General features: G+C 42.4%; 1 protein-coding gene across 4 annotated transcripts in view; it reads right to left on the bottom strand.

Annotated features, from left to right (window-relative positions):
- Window positions 1-10,943: 10,943 nt before the first annotated feature.
- The window catches only part of DCLK1 (doublecortin like kinase 1), a 207,135-nt gene continuing 199,342 nt past the window's right edge, over window positions 10,944-18,736 (bottom strand). For all 4 annotated transcript variants that reach the window (XM_083498894.1, XM_083498895.1, XM_083498893.1 and 1 more), the window contains one exon: window positions 10,944-12,100. In XM_083498894.1, the coding sequence (XP_083355020.1) occupies window positions 11,936-12,100 (165 nt within the window). In that variant the 3' untranslated portion in view covers window positions 10,944-11,935. The remainder of the gene's footprint in view (window positions 12,101-18,736) is intronic.

Below are 18,736 nucleotides of genomic sequence, written 5' to 3'. Positions count from 1 at the left end.
CTGTCTTCCATTTTCTCTCTCTCCCCCTGAGAACATAACCAGATATCAGTGTTGATAGTTAGTGATAAATTACCCTTTGGGGGGTTATTCTGCCACTCTCACATCACATTGCAGTGGAAATGAATCACCTTTTAAAACCACTCATTCATCCAACAGATTTTGCTTCTCAGATTCTGATATGAAAATGGTACTCACACAGGGATATTATGCAGCCTTGATTTAATTAAGAGTTGCAACATATAAATGACTTTTGTACCACAGTAAAAGCGTTTTGTTCATCCTGCAAGTGGAGGGTGTGTTTCTCTGTCCCTGGACACAAACGCCACTGCAGAGAAATTAATCACACATTTCTGAAAGAAAAAAAGAAAAAAGGAAAGAAAAAAAAAAGACAAGAAACTGACCTGTTGCTTCCTGTGTTCTTGGAATGGTAATATTGAAACCCTCTTCAGTACCAAGAAAAAAAGAAGAAAAAAAGAAGAAGAGATTATGGATGTGTCCGTCTATTGCAAGATGGTTCATGATGGATAGCTCAGTCAGTAGAGCATGAGTCTCTTAATTATCAGAGCCATGGCTTCAAGTAGAGTCCGATTAAACAACAGGAAAAGCTTTCTGAGTGTAGAAGCTCTTTGACTCCCTCGGAAGGTGGTGGACCCTCCTTCCTTTGGAGGTTTTGAAGCAGAGGTTAGACGACCATCTATTATGGATGATTTAGTTGACATCCCTGCATTGCAGGAGGCTGGAGAACATGACCCTTGGGGACTCATAATACTATGATTCTGTTAGTCCTCTCTTTAAAGGGATGTCTGGTTTAAAGAGATCAATGGTGAGAACCTGGACGATGGACTGAGCAAGCAAACAAGTCACCTGCTCATAGTCTGCCCCATTTTGATGTGATATATATTTATATATTTATTTCAGTTTAAATTATTGTCAATTAATTTGTAATCTCAGCTATGCAAACATGCAAATTTAATGCACTACTGCAATGTGCTCTATCTGGGGCTACCTTTGAAGGTGACCCGGAAACTGAAATTAATCCAGAACGCGGCAGCTAGACTGGTGACTGCGAGTGGCTGTCGAGATCATACAACACTGGTCCTGAAAGACTTTCATTGGCTCCCAGTATGTTTCCGAGCACAATTCAAAGTGTTGGTGCTGACCTTTAAAGCCCTAAATGGATTCAGCCCAGTATACCTGAAGGAGCGTCTCCACCCCCAATGTTTGATCATGTTTTTAATATTCTATTGGGAGCCTCCCAAAGTGGCTGGGGAAACACCCCAAAAAATCTGTAACTAGAGGCCGTGCACACCCAAAAAAATCTGTAACTAGAGGCGCCACGTCTGCGCACACACGCGGCACAATAGAGTGCTTCTGCGCATGCATGAGCGGCGAAACCATTTGCTGTGGCCATAACCCGAAGATTCCGTAACCTGGAGGTTATGCAACACGAGGTACCACATTATTATTATTATTATTATTATTATTATTATTATTATGCTGTCTCTTGTCCTTATTTTAGTAATGTGCAAATGCACATGACATGAGAGCTTCCTCTGCACAAATGTACAGTGGTACCTCCGGTTGTACACAGGATCCGTTCCGGAGAGCCAGTCGGATCCCGAGGAATTTGCAACCAGAGGTGCTGTTTTTGTGCATGTGCGCGGCGTGTTTCTGTGCATGCACATGGCGCATAGAGTGCTTCTGTGCATGCACGAGGCACATAGAGCACTTCTGCGCATGTGCGCGCAGTGAAACCCGGAAAAATACTTCCAGGTTTGCCACGTTCGCAACCAGAGGTGTGCGTATCCAGAGGTAGCACTGTATATGTACTGGCCTATTTCATGCAGCTTTCCTGCACAGAAGGAAGAATCATAGGAGTCACACCCTCATGTTCCATGTTAGGAGACAGGATCAGTAGTAGCTCCACCAGCTTATGGAGGAGCTTGCCAAGGTTGCAAACAGGATCAAGTCTTTTGACCCCCAACCTCTTAAGACAACTCCTTACGACAATCTAATTGAACTATTTAGCACATCAGTGCTGAAATGGAAAACAGAAAAACACCTGGATACAATTCCCCCTCCCTCTGCTTTGGAATGGCTTGCACATTGGAAATCTAATGGGTGGTGAGGATGTGGCCTCAGTTCTAACACATGTGCAACATAACATTTGGCGTGTGCATGTGTCCATGTCCCACATTACACTGGAGGTGTGTTGGGCGCATGGACATAGGTGTGCTGCTCCGCTACATGTACAGCACTGTCCAACTTCAGTCCATGAACTGGCTCTTTCGAATCAGAAAACCAGTTGTGCCAATGACATAGCTGTGGCTGATACTTATTTGATTCCCATCTGCGGACGGCAGCCCAGTAACACAAAGGGAGCAATGCTTCCCAAAACATGTGTTCCAAAGTTCAAGCATTCTTGAGATGCATTAACATTTTCTCAATAAATGGGTCTTCAAAGCTTTCCATTGTCAGCTTTATGTAAGAGCCAAGCCATTTGTTGTTATTATTTTTTAAAAATTGCTTTCGCAGTGCGACATCACCCACACTGTTTCTCTGCTGTTGTATTTGCAGAGCATAAATGTCAGAAAAACCAAGCTGATTTGCCTCGAATTTCATGAAAAGAACCACTCTGGGCTGAGGCATTGCATGCCAGACGTTTGCCTGTGGCACATTTTTACACTATTAAAAAGAACCCCGGCAACCTTTGAGAATAGGAGTTTATAATGGAAATACCAAGAGGACCTGAGCAGCAATAAATTTGAAGGAAAGCCCCAGCAGGCCATCTAAAGAAAATACAACAGAGAAACATACTGCAGGCCAGCAAAAACAACAGTGCTTTAATGTACTTGACCTGTGGTCATACAGTAGCATTGTGACCATCCTGATCCAATTTTTCTTTAACCACAGAAGCTTCTTGCTTTCCTTTAAATGGATTTCCAAACCAACTTTCATTTGCCGGAGTCTTTCATAGCAAGAGTCTTTTACTGAATACGGAACCACCATGTGCTTTTTTCCAGTAGCTTTATTGATTTGGCTTTGCATGTTGTATTATGTGCCACATTGAAATTAGATGGCTACTCGCAGCGCAGTAACATTGCCGATGATTTGAGTCTTACTTTCCCCTCTAACAGTCTGAAGCAAATTTATGTATTGGTTAATCAGTAACAAATTTCTGCTACAATGTCAAGGAAAGGGGGGCGGGGAATAATTAAATATGAAGCCTGGACAGTCTTCATCTACACAGATGATATACACAATGCATGTAATGATATAGCTTTTTCCTAACTAGTAGCAATACCCAACCAAAAAAAACAAAACTGTTTTTCAGGATTCTCTTGAAAAGTACAATGTGCTGCTGTCTTATCAATAGGAAACGTCTGTGCCAGGCTACAATCGTATGCATATTTACTTGTGAGGAACCCCAGAGAACATTATGAACCTCACTTCAGTGTAAACATGCTCATCTTCAGGCTGCCACCTATGCCACCATTTATTTTAAGTACTTAAAAAAAAAAGATATCTGGAGTCACTTGTGGTATTAATCAGATTTATAACTACAGACTTACACTGCATTAATGATGCATATTATTCGTGAAAAATCATAACTAAAAATAAGATCAATTTGGTTATAGAAATCCTCAAACACCACGACGCAAGTTAATTTTGAACTTGAAAGATTCCAAGAACGTTCCAAACAAAACAAAACAAAATGAAACAAAGAAAGTACGTAGAAACATTGGCTAAAAGAGCAAAGCAGTTTGAAAACACCAAGTCTGATTGGCATGCCTTGTGCTTTTGTGTTAACCCTCTGAGTACAGGTAAGCAATGTTTATTTGTTTTTATTTAAAAAAAAAAGAGCTAGCAAATTTGTATTTGGTAAATGGATTGCTGATTTATATCAGTAAGATTCAACCTGATTTGGAACAACTCAGAATGCAATGGACATTGAGAGCCCTTATTGTAGGAAGGGCTTTTCTTTTTTACTCGGCCCAGTATACTTGAAGGAGCATCTCCACCCCCCATTGTTCAGTGCTGAGGGCCTTTTGGCGGTTCCCTCACTGCGAGAAGTGAAGTTACAGGGAACCAGGCAGATGGCCTTCTCGGTAGTGGCGCCCGCCCTGTGGAACACCCTCCCATCAGATGTCAAGGAAATAAACAACTATCTGACTTTTAGAAGACATCCGAAGGCAGCCCTGTTTAGGGAAGTTTTTAATGTTTGAAGTTTTATTCTGTTTTTAATGTTCTGTTGAAAGCCACCCAGAGTGCCTGGGGAAACCCAGCCAGATGGGCACGGTAAAAATAATAAATTATTATTATTAAATTACTTTGGTTATGATATTGTGTCATGTAACAATGTGTGTAAAGTTGACATGTCACACACATTCAGTTCAGACCTGTTTTCCTTGATATTTTATTTAGCCACCAACATGACTTGCTATTTAGAGCTGTGCTAGGAATGTGAAGTCGAGTGCCGCTCATTGTTAGCTTCAGTATAACACACACACATTTCACTTGATCACTCAACATTCAGCACATTGTTGGTTGTGTGAATGGCCTCCATTGAAAAATATTGCATTTGAAGCTATATGAAACCTCTGTCACACATGCAATTAATCACCTGGGTTTGCTTCCTGAGTAAGTAAACTGAACTTGGGTCACACTAAAATCAGTTGGACAGATTAGTCATGATTTGAGCTAATCTACATTGATTTCAGTGGGAGCAAAGGTCAGCTAGCTTCATCAGGATCCAGCCTTGAAGTTTCTGTGATCAAGTAAGAAACATGGATATAGGACTTCAGAAAGTAAATCTCAAGTGGCAACATGGTTTCTAGTTAATCCAATATATTAATTAAAATCCCTTATCAATTAATTGTTGTTGAATTTCGTCATGTTATGAACAGACTGTACAAAAATGCTAAAGTTAAAATGGCAACTTACATACTTGTGTAACAAAACCCAGACATTAGACATGAAAACTTTTCAACTGATTTACAGCACAAATTTCATACTTCAGGTAATAATTTGCACTTTAAAAATTCAGTTTTGGTGTTGAACATTTCAGCAGCCTGCATTGAGAACGTTAGAACCACTTGATTTAGGGATTTTGAAAATTCAAAGCACATCCTATTAGGATCGAGGAATGACTTCTAAAAGGTTTTAGAGAGTTGGTGCTGATAAAACATAAGCCAACAATCAAACATTTGTGGGGGTTTGGCAGTGGACATGAGGGGGATGGGACTTTATGCCTCTAATTGGTATAATATGGCACAAGGATGAAAGAGATTCAGACATCTTTTTTTAATGCTATTCCTGGATTCCAAAATAAAAACAGAGGTGATGGAAAGACTCTGTATGGATTTCACATGATACAGCACAACTGTAATGTGAAGCATTTTTAGGCCTGGCTTTCTCTCTGCTCACTTCCTCTAATCAAGATGAATGAATCTCTTTGCTTTCAAAGTGTCATCCTCCTCCCAAAAGTCAAGAATTGTATGTTATTAATGGACACTTTAAGTCACATGATTGCATTTATTATATCAGGAAGAATATTATGTGACTTGTCATAACAACACTCATGGAGCACTGTGGACAAAACCTACTGCCCATAAATCAGTATGACCTTCCATCATCAATCTGCATAAAGTCTAATTTGTTTCATAGGGTTGGTCACCCAAGTTATAATTGATTTCCTAAATCTTGTTGACTGGTCTAAATAGCAGGTAGTGATAAAATGCTGGTGGGTAGATCCCTTTGTATTATAACTATGGCAGTCAACTAATTTTTAACCAATCATATGCATTTAAATATATTTGCATAAATATTGAAATACTGAAGGTATACAAAAGCTATCATTCAGAAAAAGACCATCTTTGATACTTTAATATCTTCAATTCCCATTCAATTACTTCTTTTTTATTCCGTGCTCCAAATTGTTGTTACACAAATGCACCTGAGCAAAAATAGCCTTGAAAATAAGGAAGTTTGAATTTAATTTGCAGCCCCACCAATTTAAACCTGCTTTTGGCAGTCAAAATCCCCCCCCTCCTTCGCTGGATCAAAGACTTAGTAGCACAACCCTATATTTGCCTGCTCAGAGGTAAGGCCGAGAGTTAAATAGTACTTATTCCTGGAGTAGTGGATACAGTCTATACTCACATCTCTGTGAGTCCCACGACACAATGGGCTTTACCTCTGAGTAGACATGAACATTAAAGCATCACTGCCATAAGAACAAATTTTGCATTGAAGTGTATAACCACAGCATGTTCTTAAAGAAAAGCTTAGTAAATAATGACAATCCTGCAGGAAGCAAAGATGTGTGCTAATGCTGTCATTTAGGGTTTCGTAAGCTCTATTTAGCTTCCAGACCAGTGGCATAGCAAGCCCAGGTGGTACCCGGTGCAGAATTTTTTTTTGTCACCCCCCCCCCCACATTGACAGCTCGGGGTAGGCTTGGGAGTCGTGGGTGGGCGCCGAATGTCCGCCCCTTCCTACACCTCTGTGCCACCATAACCACTCATACCCATACTGACTCCCAAGTATGCCGAGTCGTCAGGGGAAGGGGGGGGAGCTATGCCACTTTGCAGGGGTGCTGGCAAAGCTGCGTCCTCGCAGGAGCCTCGGCTCCCGTCCATCCCCCTCCCTCCTTCCCCGGCTTGCTGTAAAGCAGCAAAGCGGGAGCTGCTTACAACGAGCCAGGGAGGGAGGGAGGCTGGGAGGGGGGCCCCTGGCTCGCCGTAAGCGGCTCCTGTTGGTGGCGGAGGGATCCCACCACTGTCCGTCCGGTGCTTCAGTGGCGCCGGTGGCAAATCACTACATACAGCGCATGTGCGGCGGTGCTATGCATAGTGCATATGTGCGACACTGTGCATGGGTTGTACATAGCAGTTTGCCACCCGAGAGCCATATGGATGGTAGTGTGATCCTCTGCTTGCGGCTGCAGCAGCGACAGAGGCATCCCACCGCCATCTGTATGGCTCTTGGGCAGCGCCTGCGGCAAACCACTATGTACAGTGCATGCATTCAACACCACACATGTGCTGTATGTAGCGGTTTGCTGCCGGCACTGCTCAAACACCATACAGACGGTGGCTGGATCCTCTGCTCACGGCTGCAGCGGTGCGATGGCTGCTTCTGCCGCCGTGCCTGGGCCGGCAGGGCAAGCACCCCACGGGGTGCCTTCTTGTCACCCTCTCAGACATGGAACCCGGGGCGACCCGCTCCCCCGCCCCCCACTTTGCGACGCCACTGTTCCAGACACCCTAAGGTATGGAAGTAACAGTGAACAGAAAAATTGCAAAGCTTCATAGCTGGCAGGTTGCTGTGAAGCTGCTCTTTTTTTCCCCTTCTCACTGATGTTATGATGGCCCAAGTTGAATATGGATATCGGAAAAGCTACTGATGCTGTACGGATGAACTTTCCCCACTAGTAGGCAACATTCCCAAATGGTCTCTGACTAAGTCATACTCAGATAAATGGACTTAAGTTAGTCACAACTAATTTATCTAATTTACTCTGAGCATGACTTGGGCTGTATACACACCACACATTTAAAGCACTTCAAACAGTCAGGGTGTTCCCCAAAGTATTCTGGGAGCTGCAGTTTGTTAAGGGTGCTGAAAATTGTTAGGAGACCCCTATCCACTCCCATAGTTGCCATTCCCAGAGTGCCTTGTGAAGAGTCATTGCTAAATCACTCTGGGAACTGTGGCTTTGGGAAGGGACTGGGGTCACCTCTAAGCACCCTCAGAACATAAAAGAGCCTGCTGGATCAGGCCAATGGACCATCTTGTCCAGCATCCTGTTCTCACAATGCCTGTAGGAAACCAGCAAGGAGGATTGGAGCACAAGAGCATTTCCTCCTCCTGTGGTTTCCTTAACAAGCAACAGTTTCCAGAATTCTTAGGAGGAAGCCATGATTGGTCAAAGTGGCATCACAGTGCTTTACAAGTATGGTGTGAATGCGGCCTTAGTTGGATACAACTTGTGTTTGGCAGAACTGGGATACTGAGACCATCAGCTTCAAAGATGAAACTCATCGCCAACACTGACGCTGCAATTTAAGAAGGATCCTTTTCCTGTTTCCATCTCACCACTCTAGATTAAAACAAGGCTTTTGTCTCATTTGAATAAAAGCATATGCTGATATCTCAATGCAAAACATAAAAGGGACAGAACCAGAACACAGATCCTGCCCCCGCTTCTGTGTTTGAAACCAGCCTCCTTTAAGTGGGGAGCAAAGAAATTGACAAGTGTGTACACTACCCTGAAATTATGATATTTTTTTCTTGGACCAATTATTTGCTGGTGAGTGAGGAAAGTTTCAAGCTTTTCATAGCTGCTGGTTTCTCATTTCTCACAAGAACTTGTATAAAGTGCACACTGCATATGGAATTCTCCTATATTAGGAAAGGTTTCTCCACCTCTTTTTAAATAGCTATATAGAAAGAACCCTGATGATAATTATTTGCAAGATTGTGCAAGAAGGTTAATAAGCTGGTGCTGGATGCACTTTAAACATGCATTTAGGTACTTGCATGTACCTGGCTTTAGTTTATAATAGCTTGTAAAGAGGTAATGTGACATGGAAATCCCAATCAATCCATTATGGGCATACCCACCACTTTTTAAACTGCTACACATCCTCATTATGTGCAACGTAATAGTGCAACATCAGTTGTTTTATGGATCTTTGAGTTACGCCATCCCTGTTTAATCTCAGATTCACCTTTTATAGCCAGTTGCTATGAGCCACTGTGGCAATCTAAAACAGGGGTTGGCAACCTAAGGCCCATGGGCCACAAGCAGCCCATGGGGGTTGTTTAAGCGGCCCATGGACCCCTGCCGCCTGCTTGGCCGGCTCCTGTGCACCGTGCTAAACTGGCACGGAGTAGAGCGGAGACCGCCTTCCACGACGCTGGCTGGCTTCCCATTGGCTGCAGGAAGCTCCTGCAGCCAATGGGAAGCTGTGCACGCCTCCTCCGCGCTGGAAGGAGCACAGGAAATAGCATTTGCACATGTGTATGTGCATGCACGCACCCTCTGGCCAACCACAGCGTCTGCAGGACCGTGAACTGGCCCAAGCCACAAAAACTTTGCTGACCCCTGATCTAGAAGATCACAGGATCTGCTACAGTGGACCATCACAAGAGTCCATCAGATAGGCTTATGGGCAGTACTACCCTGTATCATCCTCTTTACACTTGCCTCCTCCGTGAGGATTTCCAGATGCCCACAAGGAGCAGAATTTCCTTTGCCTTGCCTTAGGGCTCAGAGGAGTCATGGAGACTGGCACAAAGCTGTGCCATTCTTTACAGTAGGACTGGGGATTACCAGTATAGTGTAGGGTTGCCATATTTCAAAAAGTGAAAAGCAGGACAGGAATTTTTAAGGAAAATCGCCATATGTCTGGATTTTCCCAGACATTTTTTCAATTTCCGCCCACACACTTCTTCTGATTGCAGTATTCTGAATATGTCTGGGAAATTCCGGAAGTATGGCAACCCTATTATAATGGCGGCTGAGGAGCTTTGAATTGGCTCAACAGTGTGGATTGTTGCAGCCAAATATGGTGAGTGGGATTATGCTGTCCACCCATCAAAATTATGGGGGAAATTCTACTTGTTGAAAACACACGAAGCCCAGTTAAAATAATAATTTAAAAAATACAGAGCTCCAAAAAGATGAGAGCATTCTAGATGGCTGGTTTGTAGCTGTCCAAATGAGTAATCACCTCCCATCAAGATTTCTGTAGTTTGTTCAGTGCTTGATAATGTGAACAAGTGTAATAAAGACGTAATATAAGCAAGACATCAGAGTGGCTTTTTCCATACATTATCGAAACAATAATGCTTTTGCTATAACAACTGCCCTATGGGGGAAATGTATAAGCTATAGAACTTGGGGCTGGTCCTGGCACAAAGGTGAGCCATGCATTGAGGAAGGGGATGAACCTCAGTCCATTCACAAAAATAATAGTGAATGAATACTGAGCTTATATGCCTTTGTGATTGGCCCTGCTTATTGGCCCTTCATTGGTTTTGTTGGATGTCTAGCATTGGCACTTATTCTGAAAAGCAATGAATCTTATTAGAGGTCATGCAATGGAGGACCAGGCAAGTACTGTCCTGAGGCTAAATTATATACCGGTACCCTACCAGGTACATAACCAATGTGCTCAGGCCATGAATAAATTGCTATCAGTAATGATACTAAGAAGCAACTTGGCAGAGATGGCTCCAGTTGGTTTTATATCAATTATGCTTTTATAATGAACAAAATGTGTTCAATCAAGTACCTTTTATTCCACTGGTTGAAATCCTTTCTCCACTTAAGCTGCTTAAATAACATTACCTTTGTCAGTATTTAAATAGCCCAAGTGAACAGGATTGCTGAACTCCCCATCTCAGGTGTTTTGTATCTCAAAGCAAAATTTCTATAACCTCTAGATATGAATTTTACCATCCTGCATTTCTTCTAAAGCCTCCTCAATAACACTTTGAGAATCATGCCTTAAAAACCAAGGTTTTTTTTAATTCAACTAGAGTGACTGGTGAATGAACAGAGACCATTTTTACAAACATTATTACATTTTGGAACCAACGTTATTTTAAAAACCAAATGTTAATTATGTTTTCAAAGCACTGATGAAACATTTACTTTTGGAATTTTTGTTCCATTTGCTGTCTGTCTCTCTCTCACACACTCGCAGACTAAATTCTGGTAAATATATTTGTACAAAGACATTAGGTGAGTAAGTGCTAGCCACTTTATTTTTAAAACAAAGGTTATTTATGTTTGGAATTTCAAATCTCTTCTTTAATTTACATTGTCTGTAGAATAATTTCCTCTGTTAAACATCCCCCCATCCAGTCATTGTAAATAGCACCCCTCACCATATAAATAACACCACAATAACGCCCAGAGGAACAATCCATGGCATGAAAAAAACCAAAACTGATTGTGTTTATTGCCTGCTCCCAAACATGCCTTCTGCATGTACCTGTGTCTTTAAAAAGAATGTACAGAAAGGAGGACTTTGTGCACAGCAGAGTATGGATGATGGGGAATTCATTCCACTATAGACTCCCATGAAACTGTGTTGCAGCCAGCAACCAGGGAACTACAAACAGCACCCTAAACAAATTGTTCTTAGACAGCTCTACTGCCTGTGACATTATTTCAACAAGTAATCATGGCAGAACACACCTAGAAATGGTTAGAATTTCTAGGTTCAATGTGCTAAAAGGAGGGTGCTTTGTTCAGCAAAACATGAGAACAAACAAAACTATCATTGATCTCTCCAACAACTCAGATGCCCAGTGGTTTGCTTTGTAAAGATCCCAGTAGCTGCTGGGTGACTATTTGTACCCCTGGCATAAGAGCATAAAAACCAGACTCTACAAAACTCACAATCCAGATCCTGTAATTAGGTTCGTAGCACTTCGGCTAAACCACCAATTTGAGTGCTGCAGGAAAATGTGTTGATGATAAAGCCCTCTTTGGGGCAAGTCAAGATTATTTAAGATTATGCACTCAGAGGGTTAACATATGCTTAAGTCATATACTGTAGCTTGACTGATGAAAACATTCATTGCTTCTATCCCCTTTGAAAATTATATATATATATATATTTATATATATATGTATTAGAAAAAAAGCAAAATAGTCTTAACCCTTTGAGGATCATATTTAGCAGCAAGTCACAATCTAGACAGAACAAAGATGATTTCAGTCATTTAGGAAATTATTATTACAAAGATACTGTAAGCACCCTTTCTGTGGTTCCTTCTTTAAGCAACTGATACAGACAAAAAAAGAAGGAGAAGAAATCAAATGAAACAGTTGCACACAGGTTTGGAGGATTTTTGTTTGTTTGTTTTCAGAATCTCAAAGGGTTAAGCCAAGACTTTCAGCAAAAGTGTTTTATTAAAAGGGTGAATTAGGTGAGCGAACAGTCTCAGATGAACTGGGTGAATAGTCTTCCGATTCGGAGTTGAGATCAGGTGGTGCTTGTTGTGCCTTGCAGCGCCCCCTCACATCCGGGTTGCGTCTTCGTCGGAAAACCTGCCCCTCCTTATCAAGAGCGGTGGTCTGGCAGGGGCATAAAATGAGAATAAATGAAATTAGGCTGTGTATGAAATGCCATATCTGGCTACCATATGTTCTCCATCCCACCCTTTCTTTTCCCCAGGACTGGGGCTAAAATCAGTCCGGGTCAAATCAAAAACTCTTCCTCCATCCACCCTTCTGTTTCAGCCAGTTTTTGCTGGATTTAACTCATAACACAGATAAATTCACACAAAAGGGCATGACCCAAACTATTAAGAGGCAGCGTGACATCGTCAAGCATATACAGTGTGTGTGTGTGTGTGTGTGTGTGTGTGTGTGTGTGTGTGTGTGCACATGCCATATGTTAAACTTCTGGATGCTATTAATTTCTTGGAGTAAGGGTTCAGGTTTCAAGGAGAATGCGGACTGACCCTACAATTATTCCCTTTCCAAAGTAAGCCTCTATCCTGACAGGAAAGGTTAAAAGGTGATTTGATTTGTATGAAGGGGGCAAATATTTGCCAACATTAAAAAACAGTGAAGGTGTCAAAAAAAAACCCAGTCAAACCCAACCCTACATTCTTACAAAACTGTCAGACTAAAGTCAAAGAAAGGGAGAGGAAAGCCAACTTCTAAACAGAATAACCACACACTCATTAGCAAGAAGAGATGTTATTCTACACGTCCAGGGAGCTGGTGTTACCTATATTTATAGTATGTACATCTGTGTCTATATTGCATATTCCCAAATATATCTATATGCAAAGCTGGATTTCCCCTAAACTATGAAGGGCAGAATAGTCAGTGCTTTGCCCAGTTGTTATTAATCCTTAGATCAGCCTTTTTCAACCAGTGGGCCCCCAGATGTTGTTGAACTACAACTCCCATCACCCCTAGCTAGCAAGGCCAGAGCTCAGGGATGATGGGAGTTGTAGTCCAACAACATCTGGGGACCCACAGGTTGAGAACCGCTGCCTTAGATGAAAATGAGAACAACACAATCAGAAGCAGTATGAGGTGTACATGGAGAAAGAACCTGGCCTGGGGAGAACCATCCTGCAGATTGGTTTGATCTATTGCTAAAGAGAGAAACAATGTTCACAAAGTGGTTTGTCTCTTTGGTAATAGGAAGAGCTGCAAGAGAAGTGTCAAGCGAACCCTGAAAGCTATGCGTATTTACTGCCACCAGCTCCGCAAATACATTTTGGGTGTATTTATCCAACAAAACAGTTCCTCTAGCACAAATAATTTTGGCTCCCTCTCCCCAACCCCCCCCCATATGTTCTGGGGCTTCCTCCAACTACCCAGAAGAGATTTAGGTGGCACACAGGGAGAGGACGTTGTGCAGCCCAAAGTGCTTGGGCTGGTGCAACTGTTTTCTTGGATGCCACCCACTGCTTCTGGGATTTCCAAGTTGGCATTAATTGTCCAATTTAACACAAAGCATAAATATGGTGCTTAATTTTCAGAGAGCCTCTAAGTTTTGTTGATTTGGGAGGAACTGTCTACGGTGAATTGACTGCACATGCCAGAAAGATAAAAACTTGGCCTCTAAGCTGCAGATATATCCACTTGGGAGCAAGGGAGGCTAAAAACTACTGGATTGTCTAGAAACCAAATGAATGCAAGTGTTAAGTAGGAAATGTTGGAACGACTTCTCTTTATCATGATGGGCTCTTTTAAAAAATAATGCAATCAAGAGGTTATTCTACTTCAAAGGATGTATCATTTTCTCTTGGGACGTGCATAACTGTTTTTCTTCTGGAAAATTTACCAGTTAACTGTAATCCTGGTTAGAGAACGGAGATATATTTATAGACTGGGCATTTCTGAGAACAAGATGAAAACTAAATCCATCAGGTTAGGGCAGAATAGCATTATAGCAATCCCTGCTCTAAAATAATGCAATCAGGGCTTGAAAATGATGTAATAAAGGCAGAAGACCGAGAGGGTTTCTATAGCAAATGGATTCAGTTAGGCTGAATTGTTCCACTAATAGTTTCATAGTTAGAATCTTTAGAGCAGTAATACAAAGTGGAGGAAAAATCATATTTGGGTTTTAAACAACAGCAATAATTTTAAATAAGAATGCTAAAATTGAATTGCGATGGTTTGCCAAAGGTGCTTTGTTTACTGCTGATCCTTTGGTAAAGGTTGGACCAGTTTTCAAGGCCCCGTGAGATGCTTGGCCTTAAAACCAACTTTATTATTATATTTTAATATGAAGCAGAAGACAATCCAGATCATATTCACGTTGCAAATATAGCATTTACAGTATATAGTTCTCCAAAAGCAATGGAGGGAATGGCATATATTACCATTCAATGACATACAGATTTGCATTTTAAAGTATTTTTTATGCTCCAAAGGCGTTTATTTAAAGGTTTGACCCACATCACATAATTTTTATATTAATCCCAGACTCAAGATGAAATTCTTCCCTTGGTATTCAAGTCTGATTTAAAATATGAAGGCTGCAATTTAGCCTCCAGCGGTGTTCTGCAAGTCTTACTAAAGTCAGTTGCCCTGATCTAGGTAGGGCCATGCAGAAAAACAGATGCAGACTTCTGCAGATGTATCTAGCTGTCCGTCGAAGTTAGGAAGTTGTCTTATACTGAACCATAGCATTCATTCATCTGGCTCATCTAGTCTACACTGACTGACAGTCACTCTCCACTGTTCGATCCTAACCCTGCCTATCGCTGCCAGGAAGTGAACCTGGGACTAACAACGCATACAACGCAAGCACTCTGCAACTGAGCTATGGCCCTTTCCTATAGTATAGCACGATAGGTGCTATGTGTGTAGCCTCCAAACTGCTACATCTACCCAAACCACACCACCTCTCAGAGGTCACGTGCAATATGCGCACAAGTTTAAATGTGCCTAAGTTGTGGGCTTGCTGTATATAAGAGTTTGGAACAATCCAACAAACCTCAGGCGTTCATGAGCACACTATGATGGGAATGACGTTTCTCAGCTGGTGGGAAGTAGCATTCAGAGTTCCAATGAAAAGTCTATATTGGTAGCAACCTAGTAAAATTGCATGATTCTTACAGGGGATAGATAGGCAGCTACCTATTGCGTATTTGATTAGCAGATTGTCTTTAACAGGTCAGTGCTAATGAACTCTAAAGCATCCTTCAGGAAGCACCAAGGTCTGCAACACCATGCAGACATTATGCTGGCCACGGTAGACTTTGCCATAACCAACGTCATTCTGAAAGTTTTCATTGCAGCCCCACAACTTGGCCTATTGCCCTGGCTCTGGAAGACACACCCTCCACCCTCAATTGTAGCAAATGTGAAATACATGGCATATTTTAGCTGTTGCATAATGCTTTGTCTACTAGCTCAGGAATCACTGGAGGGAAAATATTCACTTTTTATGGCCACGGTGACTCCCCCCCCCCCACTTTCCATTGCTTTTGTTTTACTGCTAGCCATGCACATACAAACATATTCGTTTCATTAATAAAAGAATACGGGCGTATGTTTTCCCTCTTAGTGCATGCATTATTCATATTAGCTACAGGGCTGCAGTGAGGGCAGTGCCAGCGAGATATGCAGCTGTTCGTGCATTAATCTAAGAAAGGTTCCCCCGCCACTCTCTCCCTCTTTAATTCTGTAGGATGCCTTTACAGTTTGCTTGCCATTTTGGATATCTTCTGTTCACTTTGCTGAGCTAGGGCTATATTATGTACTGTTGCAACATTTGCTCAGAATACTTTAAAAGCTCCCACAATCACACCATTCTATTCCACTTCCATTAGCATCCAATGGCCAATGCTTAACAGTAAAGGTAAAGGTAAAGGTAAAGGGACCCCTGACCATTAGGTCCAGCTGTGGCTGACTCTGGTGATGCAGCGCTCATCTTGCTTTATTGGCCGAGGGAGCCGGCATACAGCTTCCGGGTCATGTGGCCAGCATGACTAAGCTGCTTCTGGAGAACTAGAGCAGCACATGGAAACACCGTTTACCTTCCCGCCGGAGCGGTACCTATTTATCTACTTGCACTTTGATGTGCTTTCGAACTGCTAGGTTGGCAGGAGCAGGGACCGAGCAATGGGAGCTCACCCCCTTGCGGGGATTCGAACCACCAACCTTCTGACCAGCAAGTCCTAGGCTCTGTAGTTTAACCCACCCGAGTAGCATCTCCAAATTGCCTGGCATTCGATAACCCATCAGCACTGCTGGAATCTTTAAAAGGAGGAACATCAGAGCCCGTCTGACCTGTGTGAAGTGCAAGTAGCTCTCCCAAGAGATGCCTTGTGGGTGGCAATGAGAGATTGGGGAAAGGCAGGTTTAATTCCTAGCATCTTTAGGTAGGGCTGGGAAGTGTAGACAATACTGAGCTAGATGGATCAATGATTTGACTCAGCATAAGGCACATTCCCCACATTCCTAGTGGTCCTTTTCTGTGGTTGTCCTCCAACTATAGACTATTCTCTCACCAACACTGCCATCTTTTTTGGCTCCAGAAGATGTACAGTGGTACCTCGGGTTAAGTACTTAATTTGTTCCAGAGGTCTGTTCTTAACCTGAAACTGTTCTTAACCTGAAGAACCACTTTAGCTAATGGGGCCTCCCACTGCTGCCGCGCCGCTGCTGCATGATTTCTGTTCTCATCCTGAAACAAAGTTCTTAACCCGAGGTAATATTTCTGGGTAGATGGAGTCTGTAACCTGAAGCGTATGTAACCCGAGGTACCACTGTATTTCTTTTTTCAGGCATTTGGACATGGCCTGGCTATGGGTGAATTTTAAGTGCTCATTCTTTTTTGAAATGGTGGCGGGTCTTTTATGCTTTGGGATTATTATTATAACAACATACTGTGGTATATTTGCATTATATTCTTTTAATTGATATTGCTTCCCCACCCCCTGCCACTTTTTGCACTCCATCTGATACCGGATGGCGGGGTTGAGTGGTTATGCTGCTTTTACCTGACCTCCTGGCAAGTGCGTCATTCCTGATTAGTGAGAGGGAGAGTGGGAGGGACAAGGTAATAGGGAGGTTGATCCTGTACAGAGGTGACAGCAGGAGCACCGTAATGCCTCTGTCAAGTGCGCCACCTTGCTCCTTCCACTCTTCCTCCTGGTAAGCAGCAGCGACCCATCTTCTGGGAGGTCAAGTAAGGGCTGCCATCCCACTCCATTGTCTACTCCTGACTCCGTCTTAAGACTGTTACATAAAGCAGACTTTGGAACATCATAGATGTTCTCCCTCTCCATAACTCAGTTTGGCAAACCATTCTGTCCGAAAAAGAGTTCTGAAGAACTCACAATGTTGTTCACTGCTATATGATATTTTAGTAAGTTCTATTATTATTAACATTATTATTAATATACCCCACCTTTTCCTCTAACAGGACCAGTGCTATTTTTCTAGAAAAAGAGGTGCCAGAACTCCTCCCTCGTTCTCTTAGAATGGCAATGGCGCCCACCTGAGAGGTGCCAGAACTGAGTTCCAGTGAGTTCTGGCTGAAAAAAGGCCAGAACAGGACTCAAAGAACCACTAAATTCTGAGTCATCTAGGCCCTTCTCTTGGTCCTGCCACCTTCACAGGCACACTTGGTGGGAATGCAGGAGAGGGCCTTCTCGGTGGCTGCTCCCAGACTCTGGAACTCCCTCCATGGAGAAGCTAGACTGACTCCCTCCTTGTTGTCCCTCCACCAGCAAATGAAAACTTTATCGTTCCAACATGCTTTTGGGAATGGACAGCTTTTAATGAAAGAGCTGGTGCCGTTCTGTTTTTATTGTAATTATTTGTATGGCTTTAATAGATTTTATAGGTTTTATATTGTTTTACTCCTAACAATGCTTAATTGTTTTTAAATTATTGTTTTTCCTATGCTTTTAGCGCTTCTCATTTTTATATGCAAGCTGCATTGAGTCCCATCAGGGGGAAACGTGGCAGTATAAATAAATACATAATCATTATTATTACATTCCTTTGCTGATAAAATCACTTCGACTTGGCCAAACCTGCCCACTGCTGCCTTAGCAGAGTGTGAGCCAGAACTGTCAGAAGTTCCAACTTGGCCCAATTGCATTGGATCATTTTTGCCTTGGATCATATGAAGATGCAGCAATATCCTGTAATATTTGAATAAGGCAGTCGTCAGGTTTCTCCTCTACAGCCCCTCAGAGCAGGAATGACCTGGCAAACTTTAGAAAGTCTAAATACGCAATGTCTACTGGAGAACTCTTACCCATACGCTTGTTGACACTCTCAAAGAACTCCAAAAGATTAGGTAGGGCTTACCCTTGTGGGAAACAGTTCCTCTTCAGCAAAACTTGTTCTTCTATATGCTTGATGATTCTGTCTTTAAAAAAAATCTATCCACTAGTTTTCCTGGAACAGATATTAAGCTATAACTGGCTTGTATTTTCCTGGATCTCCCCAGCATCCCTGTTTAAAAATTGTTACTACTTTGGCCACTTTCAAGTTCTCAGGTACAGAAGCTGATCTTATGGGATAAGTTACATATTTTTGTCTGAAGGTCAGCAAATTCCCCTTGGAAACTTGTTCTATGTGGGGATGCCCTAGAAGAGAACTCAGAAGCTCCTGTTGGTCTAATATTTAATTCCAGCTGCATAGGAGTATATACTACTATTTCCACATAAGAAGCTGCCTTATGTTGAGTCAAGGCCATTGGTCCATCTGGCTCAGGAA

This window comes from Podarcis liolepis, assembly GCF_965112155.1.
Source record: "Podarcis liolepis genome assembly, chromosome: 4".
NCBI lineage: Eukaryota > Metazoa > Chordata > Lepidosauria > Squamata > Lacertidae > Podarcis > Podarcis liolepis.
The sequence above is the reverse complement of the archived record's forward strand: the minus strand, read 5'-3'. Positions and strand labels throughout refer to the sequence as shown.